Here is a 24319-nt window from a genome sequence, read left to right as displayed (position 1 = left end):
CTAATACAACTGTAACACGACCTGCCAACTCTTGTACTCAATATCCCGTCCGATAAAAGAAAGCATGCTAGATGCCTTCTTGGCCACTCAATCAACCTTCAGTACCACATTCAGGGTACAATGGACCTGAACACCCAGGCCTCCATACATCAATTTTCACCAGGGCTTTCCATTTACAGTATAGTTCACACCTGAATTGGATCTTCCAAAATGCATCACCTTGCATTCAGTAACAGCAATAACATCATACTCCCAGGTACTAATCCAAGCCCTCAGTTCATCTGCCTTACCTACTGCACTTCTTGCATTAAAACAAATGCACCTCAGACCACCAGTCCCTTTGTGTTCATCACCTGCTCCCTGCCTACTCTTCTCCTTAGTCATGCTGACTTCGTTATCTAATTCCTTACAGGCTTTAGTTACTACCTCCTTACTGTCCACTGACATAGAAAATAGAACAATACAGCACAGAACAGGCCCTTCGGCCCACTATGTTGTGCCAAACATTTGTCCTAGCTTAAGCACCTATCTATGTACCTATCCAATTGCCGCTTAAAGGTCACCAATGATTCTGACTCTGCCACTCCCATAGGCAGCACATTCCATGCCCCACCACTCTCTGGGTAAAGAACCTATCCCTGACATCCCCCTATACCTTCCACCCTTCACCTTAAATTTATGTCCCCTTGTAATACTCTGTTGTACCCGGGGAAAAAGTCTCTAACTGTCTACTCTATCTATTCCCCGATCATCTTATTAACCTCTATTAAGTCACCCCTCATCCTTCGCCATTCCAATGAGAAAAGACCTAGCACTCTCAACCTATCCTCGTACGACCTATTCTCCATTCCAGGCAACATCCTGGTAAATCTCCTCTGCACCCTCTCCAAAGCTTCCACATCTTTCCTAAAGTGAGGTGACCAGAACTGCACACAGTACTCCAAATGTGGCCTTACCAAGGTCCTGTACAGCTGCAACATCACCTCACGACTCTTGAATTCAATCCCTCTGCTAATGAATGTTAATACACCATAGGCCTTCTTACAAGCTCTAACCACCTGAGTGGTTAGAGAATATAGACCCAAAGATCCCTCTGCTCCTCCACCTTACTAAGAACCCTACCGTTAACCCTGTATTCCACATTCTTATTTGTCCTTCCAAAATGGACAACCTCACACTTGACAGGGTTGAACTCCATCTGCCACTCCTCAGCCCAGCTCTGCATCATATCTAAGTCCCTTTGCAGCCGACAACAGCACTCCTCACTATCCACAACTCCACCAATCTTCGTATCATCTGCAAATTTACTGACTCACCCTTCGACTCCCTCTTCCAAGTCATTAATAAAAATTACAAACAGCAAAGGACCCAGAACTGATCCCTGCGAAACTCCACTTGTAACTAGGCTCCAGGCTGAATATTTACCATCTACCACCACTCTCTGACTTCGACCGGTTAGCCAGTTCTCTATCCAACTGGCCAAATTTCCCTCTATCCCATGCCTCCTGACTTTCCGCATAATCCTACCATGGGGAACCTTATCAAATGCCTTACTAAAATCCATGTACACTACATCCACTGCTCTATCCTCATCCACATGCTTGGTCACCTCCTCAAAGAATTCAATAAGACTTGTAAGGCAAGACCTACCCCTCACAAATCTGTGCTGCTGTCCCTAATCAAGCAGTGTCTTTCCAGATACTCATAAATCCTATCCCTCAGTACCCTTTCCATTACTTTGCCTACCACCAAAGTAAGACTAACTGACCTGTAATTCCCAGGGTTATCCCTATTCCTTTTTTTGAACAGGGACACAACATTCGCCACTCTCCAGTCCCCTGGTACCACCCCCGTTGACAGTGAACACGAAAAGATCATTGCCAACGGCTCTGCAATTTCCTCTCTTGCTTCCCACATAATCCTAGGATATATCCCGTCAGACCTGGGGGACTTGTCTATCCTCAAGTTTTTCAAAATGCCCAACACATCTTCCTTCCTAACAGGTATCTCTTCTAGCTTACCAGTCCGTTTCACACTCTCCTCTTCAACAATACGGTCCCTCTCTTTTGTAAATACTGAAGAAAAGTACTTGTTCAAGACCTCTCCTATCTCTTCCGACTCAATACACAGTCTCCCACTGCTGTCCTTGATCGGACCTACCCTCGTTCTCGTCATTCTCATGTTTCTCACATACGCATTAAAGGCCTTGGGGTTATCCTTGATCCTATCCGCCAAAGATTTTTCATGCCCTCTCTTAGCTCTCCTAATCCCTTTCTTCAGGTCCCTCCTGGCTATCCTGAATCCCTCCAACGCTCTGTCTGAACCTGGTTTCCTCAACCTTATGTAAGCCTCTTTCTTCCTCTTCATTTGGTTCTCATCTCCCTGCTCAGAGTTGAAATCAGCCCAACAGCATCAGCAAAAATACTCCCAAGTACATTGGTTCCAGTCCAGACCAAGTGTAGGCTGTCCAATTTGTATTAGTCCTATCTCCCCCAGAATGGTGGAGGATAATGCACCATATCTGAGATTTTTGGGTGGAATATGAGGACCAAAGGGTTCTACCCTTGTTACAGACGGGGTTCGAGAGCAGAGGTGTGGGAAGTGGAGGAAATGCGATGGAGGGCATAGTTGATCAGGTGGGAGGGGAAATTGCGGTGTTGAAATATGGAACCACATCTCATTTGAACTAAAAATGCCAACTTTTACCCAAGGATATCCAATAAGTATTGTTCCATGGTCAAAGTCAATACCGCTTTTCATCACAAAATAAAAACAACTGAGCACAGAAAATCGAAGGGCACTACTGAGTTGTATCATCGGACTGAAAATTAAAGCAAACATTCCCAAGTGGTTTTTACCAGCTCTGTCAGAATAATGGAGAATGCATCACCACCTAGTGGTAATATTTGGAACTAATGCTACACTTGTATACACGGAAGTAAGTCTTCAAATGTGCAGACCAGCATAGTGCTGAGTTCATTCTTGCTATCCACAAACATTTCAGTGACCTAATCATTCTGCGATCGTTTTACAATTCTACTTTGCCATCATGGCTGAAGCGTTCATGAAACAGTGCAGAACTTCCAGAGAAAGACTGTTGGGCACAAATAGGTTCAGAAGGGGAGAACACAATTCCACTTCACTGCAGCTGCATTCATTCAGGTACAGTTCAGGAGATTTTGTGACACAGAGCGCGGGAGAGACAGTGAGAGATAGAACACGAAACAGAGAGTGCGAGAGAGAAAGCGTGAGAGAATGAGAGAGAAAAACAGAAAGTAGTAGGATGTGGGAGTTGGGAGGGAGGAAAAAGAAATAGATATTGGGTTTTGCAGGGGTGGAGATGGAGAAAGGGGAGGTATTTGGGACAAGACAGGGGAGAGCAAGAGGGGAAGCCAACAGATGGAGGGGGTGGTCAGAGTAAGAGAAAGAGAGGGCGGAGGGGAGGAAACAGAGGTGGCTGTTTGAGTTGTGGTAGTGTCAGGTGGTCAGTGATGTAGTTGGCTTGTTGAGAGTGGGAAGGGGTCGTAGTTGAGTAAGTGAGTCATCAAATTGGAGTTAGTCAGCTTTACTGGGGAGGGTTGCCATGTTTTATTGGGAAGTTATTCAAGTGGCCAGGCTGGCATTCAAGTGTGATTTGTATCTAGACAGAGGAAGGCTTTTTAACATTTCACAAGAACAGACCACAGGACAGAAAGATTCGCTACCTCCTTGCAAAACAAGCAATTATTTGAAGAATTTTTTTTCAAGTTTTGCAGAAAGTCAAATATTTCTTTTAGGTTCTCAGTTGTTCCTGTCACAGACACGAGAACTCCAATTTCAGATGGAGGAAGGTAACAGTTCCTTTTATCAAAGTTATAGATTAGTTGATCAGTGACTCTAACTCGCAATATTTTTAAGAGAATAATCAAACTCATACCTGTGAACTAAACATCACTAACTAATCAGCTAAACCTTGAAAATTTGATTCTGGTACGTACAGGTATGTAGGCACTCTGTAACTGTGGTAGCATCAATCAGATATCCATTGCAAAGTCGACACGTGATGTGAGCATTAATATCCCACAGCTTTATCTTCCTAGTCAGCATCTTTGCACCCTAGAAACAAACAAATAAGGTTTTCAATAAAAGTTGCTACATTTTTAAACAGACAATAAATGGCGAGTGAAGAAGATCTCAAATTACCACATCATTACAAAGCCTGTCAAAATTTGTCTCATTTGGAAGAAATTCAAAAACTCACAGCTTTTACTTTGTGTCTTCCAAATACTAAAAGTCAATTTCACAAACAAATCTTAGAAGTTGAACTCCCACTTTCAAGAAAATGTGAGAATAAATGACAACTACAGCTTAACAAGCTGAAAATTGCGACTGAAAACTATAATTATTTGAGAAAACTCGAATGTTAACAATAGACATTACAACAGGACCAAACTATTATGGCAAATAAAGTGCTCTGCAGTGTTTTAAGCAACAATTATTACATGAAGTACAGTTAAAGAAATTATGCTGCAAAGTTGGACGTGTGCACAATCTGGTGGGAAACAGCATGCCTACAACTGGCAATCAAGATGGAAAAACATGATAAATTGACAGCATTTGCTTTGCGAAAAGCTCATAATGTAATGCCAATGAACTTTATCCAAGGGTCACATTTATTAGGGATTTTATAAATGCACTGTGCAACCGCTGGTGAATTGTCCATTCAACTCCTAACACTAAATCTAAACAGTACTTCACTGCGTGAAACACCTGATTTAGCATTCATCAACTCCTTTACTAACGCTGTTGACATTTTGAGGACTTCTGACTTTGTGTGAAATTTTTAAGAGTCCCATATCAACTTAATAGAGTTTTTTTTGTCCAGTGCAAGAATTAGGAGTTTGAGCTCAACCCAATTTTCTATTGTAGTTGAAAGGTTGTTCATAAAAGGCAACTAACATGAATCAACTAGGAGAGAGTGAGGACTGCAGATGCTGGAGATCAGCGTCAAAGAGTGTGGTGCTGGAAAAGCACAGTCGGTCAGGCAGCATCCAAGGAGCAGGAGAATGGAGTTTTGAGCATAAACTCTTCATCAGGAATGAGGCTTGTGGCCCAAGAGGGCTGAGAGATAAATGGGAGAGAGGGTGGGGGGGAAGAGGTAGCTGGAAATGTGATGGGTAGATAAAGGTGGGGGTTAAGGTGATGGGTCAGAGAGGAGAGTGGAGTGGATAGGTGGGAAGGAAGATGGACAGGTAGGATGGTGCCAAGTTGGAGGATATGGGATAAGATGGGAGAGGGGAAATAAAGAAACGTACCCCCACCAACCTACCCTCCACTCTGGCACCTACCCCTGCCACCACAAAAAGTGCAAAACCTGCACCCATACCTCTCCCCTTATCTCTGGCCAAGGCCCCAAAGGATCCTTCCACATCCGACCAGTACTTCCACACACATCATCTTCTGTGTCCGTCGCACCCGAAGTGGTCTCCTCTACATTGGGAAGACAGGATGCCAACTTGCGGAACGTTTCAGAGAAAAACTAAACAACACGTCCACCCTGTGGCCAAACACTTCAACTCCCCCTCTCACTCCACCAAGCTCATACAAGTCCTGGGCCTCCTTCACCGCCAAACCCTAACCAACCGAAGCCTGGAGGAAGAACACCTCATCTCCCTAACCCTAACCCTATCCTGCCTTAAGACCTTCCAATAACACTGTATCAATGTAGATTTCACCAGTTTCCTCATTGCCCCTCCCTCCATCTTATCTTACTTCCAACTTTCCAACTCAGCACCACCCTCTTGAACAGTCCTACCTGTCCACTTTCCTTCCCACGTATGTGCTCCACCCTCCTCTGACCTAACACCTTCACCCACACCTTCATCTATCTATCGCATTCCCAGCCACCTTCCCCTCAGCCCCAGCCCCCTACCATTTACCTCTCACCCCTTGGGCCACAAGCCTCATTCCTGATGTTGATTCTCCTACACCTTGGATGCTGCCTGACCGGATGTGCTTTTCTAGCACCACACTCTTCGACACAAATTAATATGAATTTGACTATGTGTGCAACACTGTCCACAGAAAGGTCACGTAAATACATCTGATGCCATGAACTTTGCATCTGGGTTGCCAGAGGGTTTTACTACATGCAGCTGAAGACGAGGAAATATTATTGGCCACAGAGAAGGGTCAGTCACTCAACCTAATGTTAAAAGTAGCAATGAGGTTTTTACATTTCCAATTTTAAACATCAGTGGTCAGAAAAACAAAGTCAGTCGGTAAATTTCATGGATAATGCCAAAAAATGGCCTACAGTGTAGCAGACACATTCGGCACCTGACAGAAGGAAGTTGAATAGCAATAGTTTGCGAGTAATGAGCAGTTAATGCAACGCGGAGCTATGCTCACATCTCACACATGATCACTGATTTTGCTTCTTATTTGCTTAGATCTGATATAGAAGCAGACACATATTTCCTCAACCTAATGAGCACTGTTTTGGTACAAATTATAAAACATATGTATCAAGTTTTAAAATGGAATAAAGTGATCACGTTCTCCGGTTCAGTCTGTACTTACACCTTAAAAATGCAAACCTAATTAGGACAGCTATACATCATCAAAAAAAAAGAGAACAATCATGGAGTCATTTACAACACATTGCGTCATTCATGTCACCAAGTTCGTGTCAGCTTTCTGAAGAGCAAACCAGTCAGTCCCATTCCCCTGTTCTCATCTCATTGCCCTGCAACACGATTCACTTCAAGTGTCCATCCAAATTCCTTTTGAAACCATTGATGGTCTCTGCTCTGCTTGTAAAAGGTGCTTTAAGTAATTTGGATGATTTAGTGACACAAATAACAGTTATACAACCCCTCACTTTACCTCAGAAAATGTCCAAGTACTTCTCAGTAAATTAAGTACTTTTAAAGTAAAAGAAGAATAATGAAAATTAACCAAATAATTGGCTTATTAACGATGATAGTTGAGAGTTAAATATTGACCCCAGGTTACTGGGAGATTAACTTTTTCTTGGTACTATACTGACATCTGAAATTTGTTGTTCATCCGATAGTCTAAAGTGCTTAGCTCCAAAAGGAGAAGTGATTAGTTTACCAAGGCTTTCTTATAAAATTGCCAGGCACAACATTTGTGTCAAAATCCCTGAAACTATGTTCTCATTCAACGTTAAAGGAATGATGCAGAATTCATCTTGCAACAACAATGTTTTAATCTGTCACATGAGAAATAGAGTGCAAAGCCACGATAAGAATACATTTTGTATTTTTGAGAGACTGTGGAGGGGCAGATCAGCTGAACTTACCTGGAATGCTAGTTTTGGAAGAAGCTGGCATTTATTCAGCACTTCATATGATCTCAGCACATCTCAACACAATAATTTTGAAGTGCAATTTCTTATCAACGAGTAAAAAATCAATTTAACAATGGAAACAAAGATAGCCAGTGCTTCAAATACGTGGAAGCTCAAAATCAAAAAAGCATCACTGCACAGAAATATTGCTGCACTGCAGTCTTGATGATGTGAGTAGAGTAGCAGTTAGAACACAAAGAATTGTTACAACAGGAAGATACAGCCAAAACTCCGAGATGCTTTGAGATTATACTTTCAGGAATATATGGATAAATGAAGAACAATACCTTGCACTTTGACAGAATAGAACATCGCAAATTACTTCACAGGAACATTAAAATACAAAATTTGGTACTGAAGTTATATTAAGCCAGATGGTCAAATCTTTCATCAATGATGTGGGTGGGGGGAGGGGGTGGTGACTGGAAGACAGTATGAAGCTCGGGAGAGATGATACATGGAGGAATGTGAAAATGTCTGCAGAGGAGTGATAGATGAAACAATAGCTGGAAGTGGGTGATCTTTGTAAAGGGGTGAGAATAGGGGAGTCAGAATCTCACTTTGGAGTTAAGTATGATATCAAGTTTGTGAATACTTTGGTTATTATCAGACACAGGGTTAGTGAGAAAAGAGTTTGCATTGATGACCAAAATCCAAGTCCTTCCTTTGCTCTGCCCAATACTTTGTTGGATTTTAATTCGACCCGAAATTAAAGATGGCACAATGTGGAAAGTAAATAGCCATAATGAAAGACTGTATTCCTAACTTACTTTCTCAAAAGTAAAAAGTGACTCTGAATGCTACATTTGGAAATTCAAACCACATTGAAAATTCAGTCTCTTCAAATTCTGCCTTTTCCAATTCTCATTATAATCACTTTTGCACTTCACAGCTTGAACCGAAGGTTTGAACTTGTACCTCATAGAACATAGCAGCGCAGTACAGGCCCTTGATGTTGCGCCAACCTGTGGAACCAATCTGAAGCCAATCTGACCTACACTATTCCATTCTCATCCATATGCCTATCCAATGACCACTGAAATGCCCTTAAAGTTGGCGAGTCTACGACTGTTGCAGTCAGTGTGTTCCATGCCCCTACTACTCTGAGTAAAGAAACTACCTCTGACATCTGTCCTATATCGATCATCCCTTAATTTAAAGTTATGTCCTCTCATACTAGCCATCGCCATCAGAGGAAGAAAGCTCTTCCACTCCAACCTTCCTAACCCTCTGATTATCTTATATGTCTCAATTAAGTCACCTCTCAATCTTCTTCTCTCTAACAAAAATAGCCTCAAGTCCCTCAGCCTTTCCTCACAAGACCGTTCCTCCATACCTGGCAAAATCCTAGTAAATCCCCTCTGAACCCTTTCCAAAGCTTCCACATCCTTCTTATAATGCAGTGACCAGAACTGTGCGCAAAACTCCAAATGAGGCCGCACCAGAGTTGTGTACAGCTGCAGCATGATCTCATGGTTCTGGAACTCAATCTCTCTACCAATAAAAGTTAACCCACTGTATGCCTTCTTAATAACATTATCAATCTGGGTGGCAACTTTCAAGATTCTGTGTACCTGGACACTGAGTTTGCTCTGCTCAGAGTCATAGAGATGCACAGCATGGAAACAGACCCTTTGGTTCAACCCGTCCATACCAAGCAGATATCCCAATCCAATCTAATCCCACCTGTCAGCACCCAGTCCATATCCCTCCAAACCCTTCCTATTCATATACCCATCCAGATGTCTTTTAAATGTCGCAATTGTTCTAGTCTGCACCACTTCCTCTGGCAACTCATTCCATACACGTACCACCCTCTGAGTGAAAACATTGTCCCTTAGGTCTCTTTTATATCTTTCCCCTCTCGCCCTAAATCTATGTTCTCTAGTTCTGAACTCCCCACCCCAGGGAAAAGATTTTGTCTACTTGTATGTGTAGCGCATAAAAACATTGAGAAGCAGGATTGTATAGAGACCACTAAACTGTGGTTGTAATGCTGGGGATGACATTAAACAGGAAATTAGAGCTGCAAAGAATAAACTTACAGCTCTAATTATGGGTGATTTTAATCTGCATATAGACTTGAGCAAAATCAAGTCAGTAAAAATACCGTACAGGAAGAATTTCTGGAGAGTGCACAAGGTGGTTTTCTGGATCAATATGTTGGGGAACCGACCAGAGGACAGGTCATCCTCGACTGGGCATTGTGTAATGAGAAAGGAATAATCGGCAATCTAGCTGTGTGATGTCCCTTGGGAAAGAGTGACTTTAATATGATAGAATTCTTCATTAAGGTGGAGAGTGATATAGTTTATTCTGAGACAACAGTGATAAACTTAAGTAGAACAAACTATAATGGTACAAGGCATGCTGGCTATGATAAATTGGGGATAATTACTTAAAAGGATGATGGTGGATAGACAATGGCAAAGATTGCATGGAGTAACTACAACAATTGCTCATTTCTGTCTGGCACAAAAATATAATGGGAAAGGTGGCCCGGTGATGATGATCAAGAGGCATTAGGGATAACATTAGATCCAAAGAATGGGGAGACAAATTGACTAAAATGAGCAGCCGACTTAAAGATTGGGAGCAGTTTAGATTTTAGCCAAGGAAGACAAATGAAAAGATTAAGAGGGAAAAAAACAGTGTTCCAGGAGATGCTTATGGTGAAGATTTAAACTGATTATAAAAGCTTTGCAAGTATGTGAAGAGAAAAAGATCAGTGAAGACAAATATAGATTCCTTACAACTGAAAACAGGAGAAGTTATAACTGGGGAACAAAGAGATGGCAAACCAATTAAATACATAGTTCTGTCTTCACAAAGGAAGACACAAGTAGCAGGTGCACATGGTCTAGTGAGAGAGAGGAACTGAAGGAAATCAATATTAGTAAAGAAATAGTGTTGGGGAAATTGATGGGATTAGAGGCCAATAAATCCCCGCGGCCCAACAAACTACATCCCAGTAGAATTGATATGAGAGAACCGGTGGATGTGGTTTACTTGGGCTTTCAGAAGGCTTCAAATAAAATCCCACATAAACGATTAGTACGTTAAACTAAAGTGTATGGGATTGAGACTACTGTATGACCTGGAATAGATAACTGGCTGGCAGACAAGAAACCAAGAATAGGAATAAATTGGTCATTTCTGAGTGGTAGCCAATGACCAATGAGGTAGAGCAGGGATCACTTCTTGGACCTTTTTTTTAGATTCCCTACAGTGTGGAAACAGGCCCTTCAGCCCAACAAGTCCATACCAACCCTCTGAAGCGTAACCCGCCCAGACCCATTCCCTCATTCACCCCTGACTAATGCACCGAACACTATGGGCAATTTAACGTGGCCAATTCACCTGACCTGCACATCTTTGGATTGTTTCACAACATACATATACTAATAACTTAGAAGTGAGAGCTAAATGTAACATCTACAAGCTTGCAGAGGGTGAGCAGTGAGGAGGTCACAGAAATGCTTCAGTGTGATTTGGACAACTTGACTCAGTGGGCAAATGCAGAAATGCAGTATGACAGGTGACATATAAAATGTGGATAAATGTGAGATTATTCACTTTGTAGCAAAACAGTAAGACAGATTATCTGAACAGTGATAAGATTGAGAAAAGGGGAGGTGCTACGAGACCTGATGCCCCTTGCACACCAGTCACTGGAAGTTAGCATGCAGAGGACAAATAGTATGCTGGCTATTTGAGTATAGGAGCAGAAATGTTTTGCTGCAATTGTACAAGGCTTTGGTGAGACCACATCTGGAATACTACATGTAGTTTTGGTCTGCTTACCTGAGAAAGGATGTTCTGACTGTGGACGGCGTGCAACAAAGACATAGCAGACTGATTCCGAGAATTTCAGGACTGATGCATGACGAGAGACTGGATCAGTTGGGATATAATCTCTGGAGCTTAGAAGAATAAGGGAAGATCTCACAGAAGCTCTAAAATTCAAACAGGGCTAAACAGGAAGGTGAAACGCAGGAAGGATGGTCCCAAGGACCAAGGAGACCAGAACCAGGGTTCATGATATGGGGTATGCCATTTAGGGTTCAGGCAAAGAGAAACTTCTTCACCCAGGGAATGGTGAGGCTGTGGAATCCTCTGCCACAGAAAGCGAAGCATCTAACATCTACAAAGGGAACAAAATAATAGATGCCTTACACGAGTATAGGAAGTGCAGGAGGGAGCTCAAGAAAGCAAATAGGAAAGCAAAGAGTGGGCATGAGAAGATGATGGTGGGCCAGATCAGGAAGAGCCCCAAGATATTCTACAAGTATTGTGATTATTCCATAGCTTTAAGAGATCTATTTTGTCATTTTTTTTTAATGATGAGAGGTTGAGACAAAGGTATGGAGCGGTCTGCTTCAAACCATAAACAGCTTGTGAGGGCTTAGGTTTACTTTTTAAAATGTTGGAACAATAGAAGCAGCCTAAATTGGTGCAGTCAAGCTCCCACAGACTTTAGTTTTAGCTTTTCACATCCAGTTTCAAGACCCCAGCTGGGTTTTGAAGCTGAATGCAGAAACTGCTTTTCCTCTCTAATACAGTTAAAAGCTACGGTTCTCTTCCTTCTGCTAGAATTGGATGTGAGGCAATCTATTTTATTGATTTTGCCAAGGGTGCGTTTATGGGATGTTACTATACTGAAACAGGTGCTGTTTAGTTGTTAAATAATCTTATTATTCTTTTAAGTTTTTCAATAGAGTTGTTATTCCAATTCTTCTTACTTTTGTTTGCATTTTATCTAGAATGTAAAAATAAAGTGTGTGCTGCTTCATGCCTGTAGTTTTTTATTACAATTGTTAACTGTGAATTATGGCATGAGCAACTCCAGTCTCTAGAGATTTGCTTAACTACCTCTGGGTTCAGGGAGGAACTTACTAGACTTCTGCCCTAAATTAGCTCATGCTTGTGTTTGTCTCACCCAGGAGAATGCATGACTGCAGAACAGAGTGGTTCAAAGATTTCACTGTAAATCTGGGCTACACAATGTCCACATGCAACAGGTTAAATTGGACAGTTAACATTTTCCGATGCTTCCTCAGCTTCAAGACAAGAGGGAATCAGAAGATGCAACAGTTATCAAGTGACATTTAATCACATTAAGTTTCTTGATTCAAAAAAGGATCTGCAATGACTGAGGATAAGATAAGATGATTGTTGATCAGCAAGGTACCTGTGTTGCTCTGACACGGAGCACTGCAGTGTAGTCATGTGATGACGCCGGTGCAGATCTCAATGTTTGAGCAGTCGCGTGAAGCACCTGAGGAAAAATTAGAGAAGACATTTAGTTTGTATCATTGTACTCCTGTGATAGCATTAATGAAAGATGACCACTTCCTGTGCAACTCTCAGACTGTGTGCCAAGCAGAGATTCTGTTGGTGTGAACCTCATCAGACAATGAGATAATCCTATATTTCCACTTAGGACAGACACACAGAGTAATCTAGCCCAACTATAAAGACAAGCTGATGAACTGGGCAAATGAAATTTAATGCAGTAAAGGACGAAGTGAAGTATTTTGATAGGAAGAATGAGGAGAGGTAATGCAAATATATCAAAATAATTTAAATTGAGTAGAAGAAGAGAAAACAACAGGGTGCATATGGACAGAAACCTCAAATTGTGACACAGCAAGTTGAAAAGGCTTGGTTTTACAAAGAGGCCTAGAAAAGCTTCATCACACCGATTAAGCCCAAATTGAGCATTTTGGCCCAAAGTAGACACTAAACTTTAGAGTTTCAAGGGAGCCTCAGAAATTCATAAGGAGGACACTAAAGTTTAAAGGCCTCAGTTACATGGCGAGTTGGACAGAAGTCAAAAGTGTTCTACTGAGAGCAGAAGAGGCTGAAAGAAAATTTTAAAGATATTTTTGATATCAGAAAACAGTCAGAGAGGAAATATGAAACTATTCCGAGCAGCAAAGGAATCAGTCACCAAAGGCACACATTTAAGGCAACTGACCAAAGAACAGGAGACAGAATGAGAAGTATTTTTGTGCAATTTTTCTGTGATGTACTATGTAAAATTAGTATCAACAGTAACTTGCAAATGAGGACTTGCATTAATATTTGAAGAGAAAGATTTTCAGGACTGTGGAGAAAAAGTGAAGGAATGGGCCTAATTGGAGAGCTCTTTGATGGAACTAGCAAGGCATGATGGGTAAGTGGCTCATTCTGTGCTGTACAATTCAACGACTTTGACTCAACTGAAAATAAATCACAGCAATCTCATAGCAATAAAATGCTTTACTAGAGGGAAAATAGACAGTTCAAGTTGTTTAATTTGCAATATGAATACTCTTGATTTTGACAAAGACAGTCAAGAACGCATTGAATCTGCGCTTTGTGCAACACAAGATCACTCCTGGCCACTCAACATAAAAGGTTGAACTCTCAGTGCATTCACATACATTCAGTGCTGTGCCAACCACTTCGGTTGTGTATCGGTGCTAAACTACACTGTGCCATTTCTGGGGGTTGCATTACTGGAACAGTAACATTGAGGAGAAAGTGAGGTCTGCAGATGCTGGAGATCAGAGCTGAAAATGTGTTGCTGGAAAAGCGCAGCAGGTCAGGCAGCATCCAAGGAGCAGGAGAATCGACGTTTTGGGCCCCTGCTCCTTGGATGCTGCCTGACTTGCTGCGCTTTTCCAGCAATACATTTTCAGCAGTAACACTGAGGTCAAGATGAATGAATTAGAGACACATGTTTAACTGACACCTGGGGAATTTGAATACAGTTAATTAAACAAATCTAGCAAAAAGATATCATAGAACGTAGAACATTACAGCTCAGTACAGGTTCCTCAGCCCTTGATTTTGCGCTGACCAATGAAACCAATCGGAAGCCCATCTATCCTACACTATTCCATTCTTGTCCGTATGTGTATCCAATGACCATTTAAATAACCTTAAAGTTGGTGAGTCTACTACTGTTGCAGGCAGTGCGTTCCACGCCCCTACTACTCTCTGAGTAAAGAAACTACCTCTGACGTCTATACTATAACTATCACCCCTCAATTTAAACCTATGTCCCCTCATGCTAGCTATCACCATCCAAGGAAAAAGGCTCTCACTGTCCACTCTATCTAGCCCTCAGATTATCTTATGTGTTTCAATTAGGTCACCTCTCAACCTTCTTCTATCTGACAAAAACAGCCTCAAGTCCCTCAGCCTTCCCTCATAAGACCTTCCTTCCATACCAAGCAACATCCTAGTAAACCTCCTCTGAACCCTTTCCAAAGCTTCCACATCCTTCCCATAATGTGGCGACCAGAACTGTACACAATACTCCAAGTGTGGCCGACACTCAATCTCTCTAGCAATAAAAGCTAACACACCGTATGCCTTCTTAACAACCCTATCAACCTGAGTGGCAACTTTCAGGGATCTATGTACACGGACACCGAGATCTCTCGGTTCATCCAAGAATCTTACCAGTAGCCCAGTACTCTGCATTCCTATTGCTCCTTCTGAATTGAATCACCTCACACTTTTCCACATTAAACTCCCATTTACCACCTCTCTGCAGCTTTTCTGTGTCTTTCTGTAACCTACAACATCCTTCGGCACTGTCTACAACTCCACTGACCTTAGTGTCATCCGCAAATTTACTAACCCATCCTTCTAAACCCTCACCCAGCTCAACAGTAGTGGCCCCAAAACAGATCCTTGCAGTACACCACTAGTAACTCCAGGATGACTATTTCTCATCAACCGTCACCCTGTCTTCTGTCAGCTAGCCAATTTCTGATTCAAACTGCTAAATCACCCTCAATCCTATGCCTCCATATTTTGACATTACCTTTTGACTGCCTTCTGAATTAGCCAAGAAAATCACCAATTTGTGGCAAATCATTATGAAAATGTATAAGAATAAATTCAACTGGGCAGAAGTGAGGACTGCAGATGCTGGAAATCAGAGTCTAGATTAGAGTGGTGCTCAAAAAGCACAGCAGGTCAGGCAGCATCCAAGGACCAGGAAAATCAATGTTTTGGGCAATAAATTCAGCCTTGACCTAAACACTAGGTTGAATGTGACAAAGTCACACCCAAGCCAGGCAACACAGCAATATCCAACTCTAGAATGCTTGATATGGTCAAAATAATTGATGTGAGGTCAGACAGCATCAGAGGAGCAGGAAAGTCGATGTTTCAGGTCAGAGCTGGCGAAGCATCCTGACCCGAAACATCAACATTTCTGCTCCTCCAATGCTGCCTGACCTGCTATGCTTATTCAGTTGGATAATCAGCTGCTTCTGTTTTCTATGCCTCTCTGCCCAATGTGCTAGATTCCCCCCATGACCTCTCTGCCTTCCTCTCTTACTTTATGATCCTGTTTATAACCTCCATCTTTGATCAACTGCCTTACATAGATCAGTGTTGACTGCTACTGCTGGAAAAGCACAGCAGGTTAGGCAGCATCCAAGGAGCAGGAGAATCGATGTTTCGGACATAAGTCCTTCATTTTGCTGATGAGCTCTTGACTCTGAGCTCCAGCATCTGCAGTCCTCACTTTCTCCTTATATAGATCAGTGTCAAATTTTGGTTTATAAAGCTTCCGTGAAGTTTCTTGGGCTATTTTAGGTTGTTACCAAATAAATCCAGGTGTTCTGGTTTTAGACCAATCCCAGATACAAGCTTCTACTGACCATCAGAGCTTCATGGTCCAAATTCTCATGAACTATTGATTTCACCTTTTAAAATATTTGTGTGTATATTGTAGCATTTCCCATATTAAAATTACGGCATTTCTTAAAAGTAAACAGGAAGAAAATTCTAACTTTTATGATGCACCTGATTGAAAAACAGAGTCTAGTACTGTAATGAAAAGCGAATTTATTTTGATGTGTGTTAATTTTCTCAGAGTTATGCAAGATTTGTGCATGGTTAACCGCAAAAGTTAATGTGGCCCAGTGACAGTAAAGGAATGGATATACATACCTCTGGATGTGGTGAGACTTGAACCTGGCCCAAAGGTAGCAACACTGCCAGTGGAACACAACCTCTCCAAGAAAAAAACTATACTTGCAAGTTGGGATGGTGTGTGATCCACAGAAAGTTTGTTGACTGTGGTATTCCCATGCATCTGCTACCAGTGTCCTTCCAGATTATAGAAGTTGCAGGTTTAGAAGGTATTTTCAAAGGAACCTGATTTTTGAATGGTAGACACTACTGCCACTGTGCATCAGTCATGAAGGGAGTCAATGCTGAAGGTGGGTAGATAAGTTACTTACCAAACATTATGTTTTATCCTGGATGGTGTCAAGGCTCCTGAATGCTGTTGGAGCTGCAGTAATTCAGGCAAGTGGGGTGTACTCCGATTATGACATTTGTGTCTTGTCGATCGTGGATAGGCTTTGGGGAGTCAGGAGGGAAATTACTTCCAGTAGAATCCTTAGCCTTAGGCCTGGCCTTTTAAAAATTCATTCATGGGACATAGATATTGTTAGCTATGACTGCATTTATTTCCTAATTTTATTTCCCCTGGATGCAGTGATGGTCATGATAGGGCTGCTGCCTTAAAATAGAGGAGGCAAAAGGCTCCCATGTGTCTTGTTTCACACAGTACTTAAATGGTCTTCCAAGAAAGTCTAGTCAGTGGCACCCCTCAGAATGTTAATAATGGGAATTCAGGGACAGTAATGCCATTGAAAATCAATGGCCGACAGTTAGGTCCTCTCACTGTTGGTCACTGCCTGGCAACTGTGAGATGCAAACGTCATGGTCACTTATGAGCCCAAACTTGAATGTTGTCAATTCTTGTTACATACAGACATAGACTGCTTCACTATCATTAATAAACATCCCCAATTCTGACCTAATGATGAAGGGAGGGTCATTGATGAAGCAGCTGAAGATGGAACATAACTGAAAGAATCTCCTACAGAGATCTCCTAGTGCTGAGATGACTTACCTTCAATCATAACTATCTTCTTTTTTGATAAACAGAATCACAGAAAATAGTAGTAGTCCATTTGGTCCACTGAGTCTGCGCTGCCAATCAGTATCATCATGGTTCATCATCCAACTCAGAACACTGTTCCCGCTTTCTCCCTAAACCTTTTGATCCCCATTGCCCCAAGAAATGTCTCTCTTTCTTGAAAACATTTTCTGTTTTGGCCTCAATCACTTTCTGTAGCAGAGCACTTTCCATAGGCTCACCACTTTCTGGGTGAAGACGCTTCTCCTTAGCTCAGGTATATACGAGCTAAGCATCGGATTTCCATTGATTCCAATTTTGATATGGCTTTTTGACACTATTATCTGGCAATGCAGTTTTCACGTCAAGAGGTGTGGAGTCCACCTCTTTTGATAATATTTGGATTAAGGCTATGATAAGGTCAGGAACCAAGCTTTCCCTGCAGGACCCAAACTGAGGGTCAATGAGCAGGTTATATCTTTAGACACACCACTTCAATGGCCCCATCAACAACCCGCTCCACTATTTCACTGAAGAACAAGAGTAGACCGATGGGGTGGCAATTGGCCAATTTGGGTTGGTTCTAAAATGTTTGCACAGTATTTACCTAACAATTGTAGCTATACTCAAACTGCTTGGTAGGGATGTGGCAAGATCTGAAGAACACATCTGCAGAACTACAGCTGGATTGTGTTCGTTCCCAACACTTTTGCAACATCCAGCACTCCAACTGGTTGGAGATTGAATTGAATTGGGTGAAGATTGGTATTTGAGATACTGGGAACCCCTGGAGGAGAGGTTTTTTGTTCAGCAACGCAGCTGAGAGTGGTCAAATTGTACTCTGGGAAGGTGAGTAAAGGCTATAAATACTTATCCCTGGGCCTTCATTTTGGCAGCAATGAGTGGGAGCAGTCAAATTGCGCTCTGAGAAGATGAGTGAACTGATATATTTGGGCAATGACTAAACCATAAGACATAGGAGTGGAAGTAAGGCCATTCGGCCCATCGAGTCCACTCCGCCATTCAATCATGGCTGATGCGCATTTCAGCTCCACTTGCCAGCGTTCTCCCCGTAGCCCTTAATTCCTCTAGACAACAAGAACCTATCAATCTCGGCCTTGAAGACATTTAGCGTCCCGGCTTCCACTGCACTCCGTGGCAATGAATTCCACAGGCCCACCACTCTCTGGCTGAAGAAATGTCTCCGCATTTCTGTTCTGAAATGACCCCCTCTAATTCTAAGGCTGTGTCCACGGGTCCTAGTCTCCTCGCCTAACAGAAACAATTTCCTAGCATCCACCTTTTCCAAGCCATGTATTATTTTGTACGTCTCTATTAGATCTCCCCTTAATCTTCTAAACTCCAACGAATACAATCCCAGTATCCTCAGCCGTTCCTCATATGCTAGACCTGTCATTCCAGGGATCATCCGTGTGAATCTCCGCTGGATACGTTCCAGTGCCAGTATGTCCCTCCTGAGGTGTGGGGACCAAAACTGGACACAGTACTCCAAATGGGGCCTAACCAGAGCTTTATAAAGTTTTAGTAGTACATCTCTGCTTTTATATTCCAACCCTCTTGAGATAAACCTGAGTTTCCCACCTGCCCTCCTCTAATGAGAAAAAAAAATTATTCTCTGGCATGTTGACACGGTAAGGTTTTTCTTTATTATCGCGTGCTGCTAAGTAATGTGATTAGTAAAGTTTTCTTTTCTTTTATCGATTATTTAATATTATAGTTGGACTAAATATAGGTTTGCTCACCGAGCTGGAAGGTTCGTTTTCAAACATTTCATCACCATACTCGGTAACATTATTAGTGAGCCTCCAGACGAAACACTGGTGGTATGGCCCGCTTTCTATTTGTGTGTTTAGGTTTCCTTAGATTGTTGATGTCATTTCCTGTTCTTTTTCTCAGAGGGTAGTTAATGGCATCCAAGTCATGTGTTTATTGAGAGTTCCGGTTGGGATGCTATGCTTCGAAGACTTCTTATGCGTGTCTCTGTTTGGCGTGTCCGAGGATAGATGTGTTGTCCCAGTCGAAGTGGTGTCCTTCCTCTTCTGTATGTAAGGATACTAGAGAGAGTGGGTCATGTCATTTTGTGGCTAGTTGACATTAATGTATCCTGGTGGCTAGTTTTCTACCTGTTTGTCCAATGTAGTGTTTGTTACAGTCTTGCAAGGTATTTTGTAAATGACATTAGTTTTGCTTCTTGTCTGTGATAGCGTCTTCCAAGTTCATTAGCTGCTGTTTTAGTGTGTTGGTGGGTTTGTGGGCTACCATGATACCAAGGGGTCTGAGTAGTCTGGCAGTTATTTCTAAGATGTCTTTGATATAGGGGAGAGTGGCTAGGGTTTCTAGACGTGTTTTGTCTGCTTGTTGGGGTTTGTTGCAGGAGGGTTTCATACAGCAGTATGTAAATAGTCCAACTCGGGAAGGGGCCAAATTGGACCTGGTGTTGGGGAATTACTTTGGGAATAGTGATCACAATTCCTTAAATTTTAGAATATTCATGGACAAAGGTGAGAGTAGTCCTAAAGGAAGAGTGCAAAATTGGGGGAAGGCCAATTATACCAAAATTCGGCAGAAGCTGGGGAGTGTTGATTGGGAGTAGCTGTTTCAGGGAAAATCAACATTTGATATGGGGGAGGCTTTTAAAGAGAAGTTGTTTAGAATGCTGGATAGACATGTCCCTGTGAAAATGAGGGATAGAAATGGCAAAATAAGGAAACATGAATGACAGGTGAAATTGAGAGACTACCTAACAGGAATTAGGAAGCATTCTGAAGGTCTAGGTGACTGAAAACAGGCGAACCTTTGGAAGAATATTGGGAAAGTAGGACCAACCTGAAAGAAGGAATTGACAGGGCTAAAAGGGGTCATGAGACAACTTTAGCAAAAAGGGTGAAGGAAAATCCCAAAGCCTTTTATTTGTATATAAGGAGCAAGAAGGTAACAAGTGAAAGGGTTGGCCCACTCAAGGACAAAGGAAGGAAGTTATGCGTGCAGTCAGAGAAAACGGGTGAGATTCTCAAATGAGTACTTTGCAAAGATTTTCATAAAACATAGAACATTGCGACATAGTACGGGCTCTTCAGCCCTTGATGTTATTCTGACCTGTGAAACCAATCTGAAGCCCATCTAACCTATACTATTCCATTCTCATCCATACGCCTATCCAATGACCATTTAAATGCCTTTAAAGTTGCCGAGTCCACAACTGTTGCAGGCAGGGCATTCCATGCCCTTACTACTTTGAGTAAAGAACCTACCTTTGACATTTGTCCTATATCTATCACCCTTCAATTTAAAGGTATGCCCCCTCATGCCAGCCATCCCCATCCGAGGAAAAATGCCCTCACTGTTCACCCTATCTAATCATCTGATCATCTTTACCAAGGAGAGGGACCTGACAGATGTTTAATTGCTCTCAGTCAAGTCGGCATAAGAAGGAAGTGTTGAGTAATCTAAAAGGCATTAAGGTGGACAAGTCCCCAGGTCCGGATGGGATCTATCCCAGGTTACTGAGAGAAGCGAGAGAGAAAATAGCTGCAGTCTAAACAGATATCTTTGCAGAATCTTTGAACATGGGTGAGGTCCAAGAGGAATGGAGAATTGTTAATGTTATCCTCTTGTTTAAGAAGGGCAGCAGGGATAATCCAGGTAATTACAGACAGGTGAGCCTGACAACAGTGGTAGGGAAGTTGCATGGGAAGATACTGAGAGATTGGATCAATTTCCATTTGGAAGAAAATGGGTTTTTTAGTGATAAGCAACATGGATTTGTGCAGGGAAGATCATGTCTTACCAACTAAATTGAATTCTTTGAGGAAATAACAAAGTTGATTGATGAGGAAAGGGCTGAAGGTGTCACAGACATGAACTATTTCAACATTGGAGATAATTACAGTTAATGGAAGGAATCATGGAGGAGGAATTTGCAAAGTCAACCTTTTTCTGGTGCGAGGTGGTCCATCCAGTTTAATTCTTTTGAGACATTTTTGCAGTTTAATATTTGCTAGGTCATTTCAGAGGACAGTTAAAATCAACCATATTGCAATAGATCTGGAATCACGTGGACCAAGCAGCTAAGGACTGCAGGTTTTTTTTATTATTAGTGATCCAGACTGATTTTTACGATAATTGCCAATGGTTTCATGGTAATCAGTAGACTGTAATTCCAAACATTCAAATTCAAATTTCACCATCAGCCATCAGATCATTAATGTGGTCTCTGGATTATAAATCCAGTGACAATAAAGAAGAAAGCATATGTAAGGTAGACAGGATAGATCGAGTGAAGAGTATAAAGGCAGTAGGAGTATACTTAAGAGGGAAATCAGGAGGGCAAAAAGGGGACATGACATAGCTTTGGCAAATCGGGTTAAGGAGAATCCAAAGGGTTTTTACAAATACGTTAAGGACAAAACGGTAACTAGGGAGAAAACAGGGCCCCTCATAGATCAGCAAGGTGGCCTTTGAGTGGAGTCGCAGAAAATGGGGGAGATACTAAACGAGTATTTTGCATCAGTATTTACTGTGGAAAAGGATATGGAAGATATAGACTGTTGGGAAATAGATGGTGACATCCTGCAAAATGTCCAAATTACAGAGGAGCAAGTGCTGGTTGTCTTGAAATGCATAATGGTGGATAAATCCCCAGGACCTGATCAGGTGTACCCTCAAACTCTGTGGGAAGCTAGAGCAGTGATTGATGGGCTACTTGCGGAGATATTTGTATCATTGATAGTCACAGGTGAGGTGCTGGAAGACTGGAGGTTGGCTAATGTGGTGCCACTGTTTAAGAAGGGTGGTAAGGACAAGTCAGGGAACTACAGACCGGTGAGCCTGACGTCGGTGGTGGGCAAGTTGTTGGAGGGAATCCTGAGGGATAGGATGTACATGTATTTGGAAAGGCAAGGACTGATTAGGGATAGTCAACATGGCTTTGTACGTGGGAAATCATGTCTCACAAACTTGATTGAGCTTTTTGAAGAAGTAACAAAGAGGATTGATGAGGGCAGAATGGTAGATGTGATCTATATGGACCTCAGTAAGGCGTTCGACAAGGTTCCCCATGGGAGACTGGTTAACGAGGTTAGATCTCACGGAATACAGGGAGAACGAGCCATTTGGATACAGAACTGGCTCAAAGGTAGAAGACAGAGGGTGGTGGAGGAGGGTTGTTTTTCAGACTGGAGGCCTGTGATCAGTGGAGTGCCACAAATATCGGTGCTCGGTCCTCTACTTTTTGTCATTTACATAAATGATTTGGATGCGAGCATAAGAGGTACAGTTAGCAAGTTTGCAGATGACACCAAAATTGGAGGTGTAGTGGACAGCGAAGAGGGGTAACTCAGATTACAACAGGATCTTGACCAGATGGGCCAATGGGCTGAGAAGTGGCAGATGGAGTATAATTCAGATAAATGCGAGGTGCTGCATTTTGGGAAAGCAAATCTTAGCAGGACTTATACACTTAATGGTAAGGTCTTCGGGAGTGTTGCTGAACAAAGAGACCTTGGAGTGCAGGTTCATAGCTCTTTGAAAGTGGAATCGCAGAAAGATAGGATAGTGAAGAAGGTGTTTGGTATGCTTTCCTTTATTGATCAGAGTTTTGAGTACAGGAGTTGGGATGTCATGCTGCGGCTTTACAGGACATCGGTTAGGCCACTTTTGGAATATTGCGAGCAATTCTGGTCTCCTTCCTATCGGAAAGATGTTGTGAAACTTGAAAGGATTCAGAAAAGATTTACAATGATGTTACCAGGGCTGGAGGGTTTGAGCTATAGGGAGAGGCTAAACTGGCTGGGGCTGTTTTCCCTGGAGGCTGAGGGGTGACCTGAGAGAGGTTTACAAAATTATGAGGGGCACAGATAGGGTAAATAGACCAAGTCTTTTCCCTGGGGTCAGGGAGTCTAGAACTAGTGGGCATAGGTTTAGGGTGAGAGGGGAAAGAGAGACCTAAGGGGCAATTTTTTCACGCAGAAGGTGGTATGTGTATGGAATGAGCTGCCAGAGGAAGTGGTGGAGGCTGGTACAATTGCAACATTTAAGAGGCATTTGGATGGGTACATGATAGGAAGGGTTGTAAAGACCACTTTTATTTTCCTTTGTTTTGGATTATAGATCAAAATGAGAAAAGGACTGCTTGAAACCAAGGACTGCGTAATAAGTTGCTGCACTATTAAAAACAAGTCATTCAAACTCATTGCGTTTACAGTATTGCTTTGTTCAAGCAGTCAGGGAAGTTCTAAGATACTGCAGCACTGTGAACATGTGCCAAGCAAGCTTCAACCACAGACAGACTACCCATTGCTTTTTGCAGTCAAGTTCATTTTGGATGTCAAGAGTCACCAGCAAGAAAAAGCCTCTGATTGGATCAAAGATAGGTGAACAGAGCATGTGAACACCAGAGGGAGAGCCTCAAGACTCAGTCTTTTCTTTTGCATGAACGTACTGGGCTCCTCCATCATTGAGGACAAAGATATTTGTGCAGCTTCCTCCTCCTTGAGTTAGTTGATGAATTATCCACTGTCATTCATGACTGGATGTGGCAGGACTGCAGAACCTAGATCTGATCCGTTAGCTGTGGGATTGTTTAGCTTTGTCTATTGCTTGCAGCTTCTGCTGTTTGCCATTCAAATGGTCCTGTGTTGTAGCTTCACCAGGTTGACACCTCGATTTTACAAATGCCTTGTGCTTTTCATTGAAGCTTGGCAGGGTAGATGTTTCAAAGATGTTTCCCTTGTAGAGGAATTTAGAATTAGGGAATCAGTGAATGTATTCATCTCTACCAGAAAATTAAGAGTGATGGGATTTAGACAGGAAAGTAAAGTCACAATCACATTTGCAATGGTCAGTCTGTAATATTATTTGGTGGAGCAGGCTCAGTGGGACCTGGCAGGTCCCTTTCTGCTTTTTTTTAGATTAGATTAGATTACTTACAGTGTGGAAACAGGCCCTTCGGCCCAACAAGTCCACACCGCCCCGCCGAAGCGCAACCCACCCATACCCCTACCCCT

The 24319-nt window shown here is 42.3% G+C and overlaps 1 protein-coding gene across 2 annotated transcripts in view; it reads right to left on the bottom strand.

Annotated features, from left to right (window-relative positions):
* The window catches only part of LOC140485526 (polycomb group RING finger protein 3), a 212901-nt gene that overhangs the window by 145021 nt on the left and 43561 nt on the right, over window positions 1-24319 (bottom strand). For both annotated transcript variants that reach the window (XM_072583706.1, XM_072583708.1), the window contains 2 exons: window positions 12546-12632; window positions 3978-4095 (listed from right to left, as the gene is read on the bottom strand). In XM_072583706.1, the coding sequence (XP_072439807.1) occupies window positions 3978-4095; window positions 12546-12632 (205 nt within the window). The remainder of the gene's footprint in view (window positions 1-3977; window positions 4096-12545; window positions 12633-24319) is intronic.

Source organism: Chiloscyllium punctatum, chromosome 14 (genome assembly GCF_047496795.1).
Source record: "Chiloscyllium punctatum isolate Juve2018m chromosome 14, sChiPun1.3, whole genome shotgun sequence".
NCBI lineage: Eukaryota > Metazoa > Chordata > Chondrichthyes > Orectolobiformes > Hemiscylliidae > Chiloscyllium > Chiloscyllium punctatum.
The sequence above is the reverse complement of the archived record's forward strand: the minus strand, read 5'-3'. Positions and strand labels throughout refer to the sequence as shown.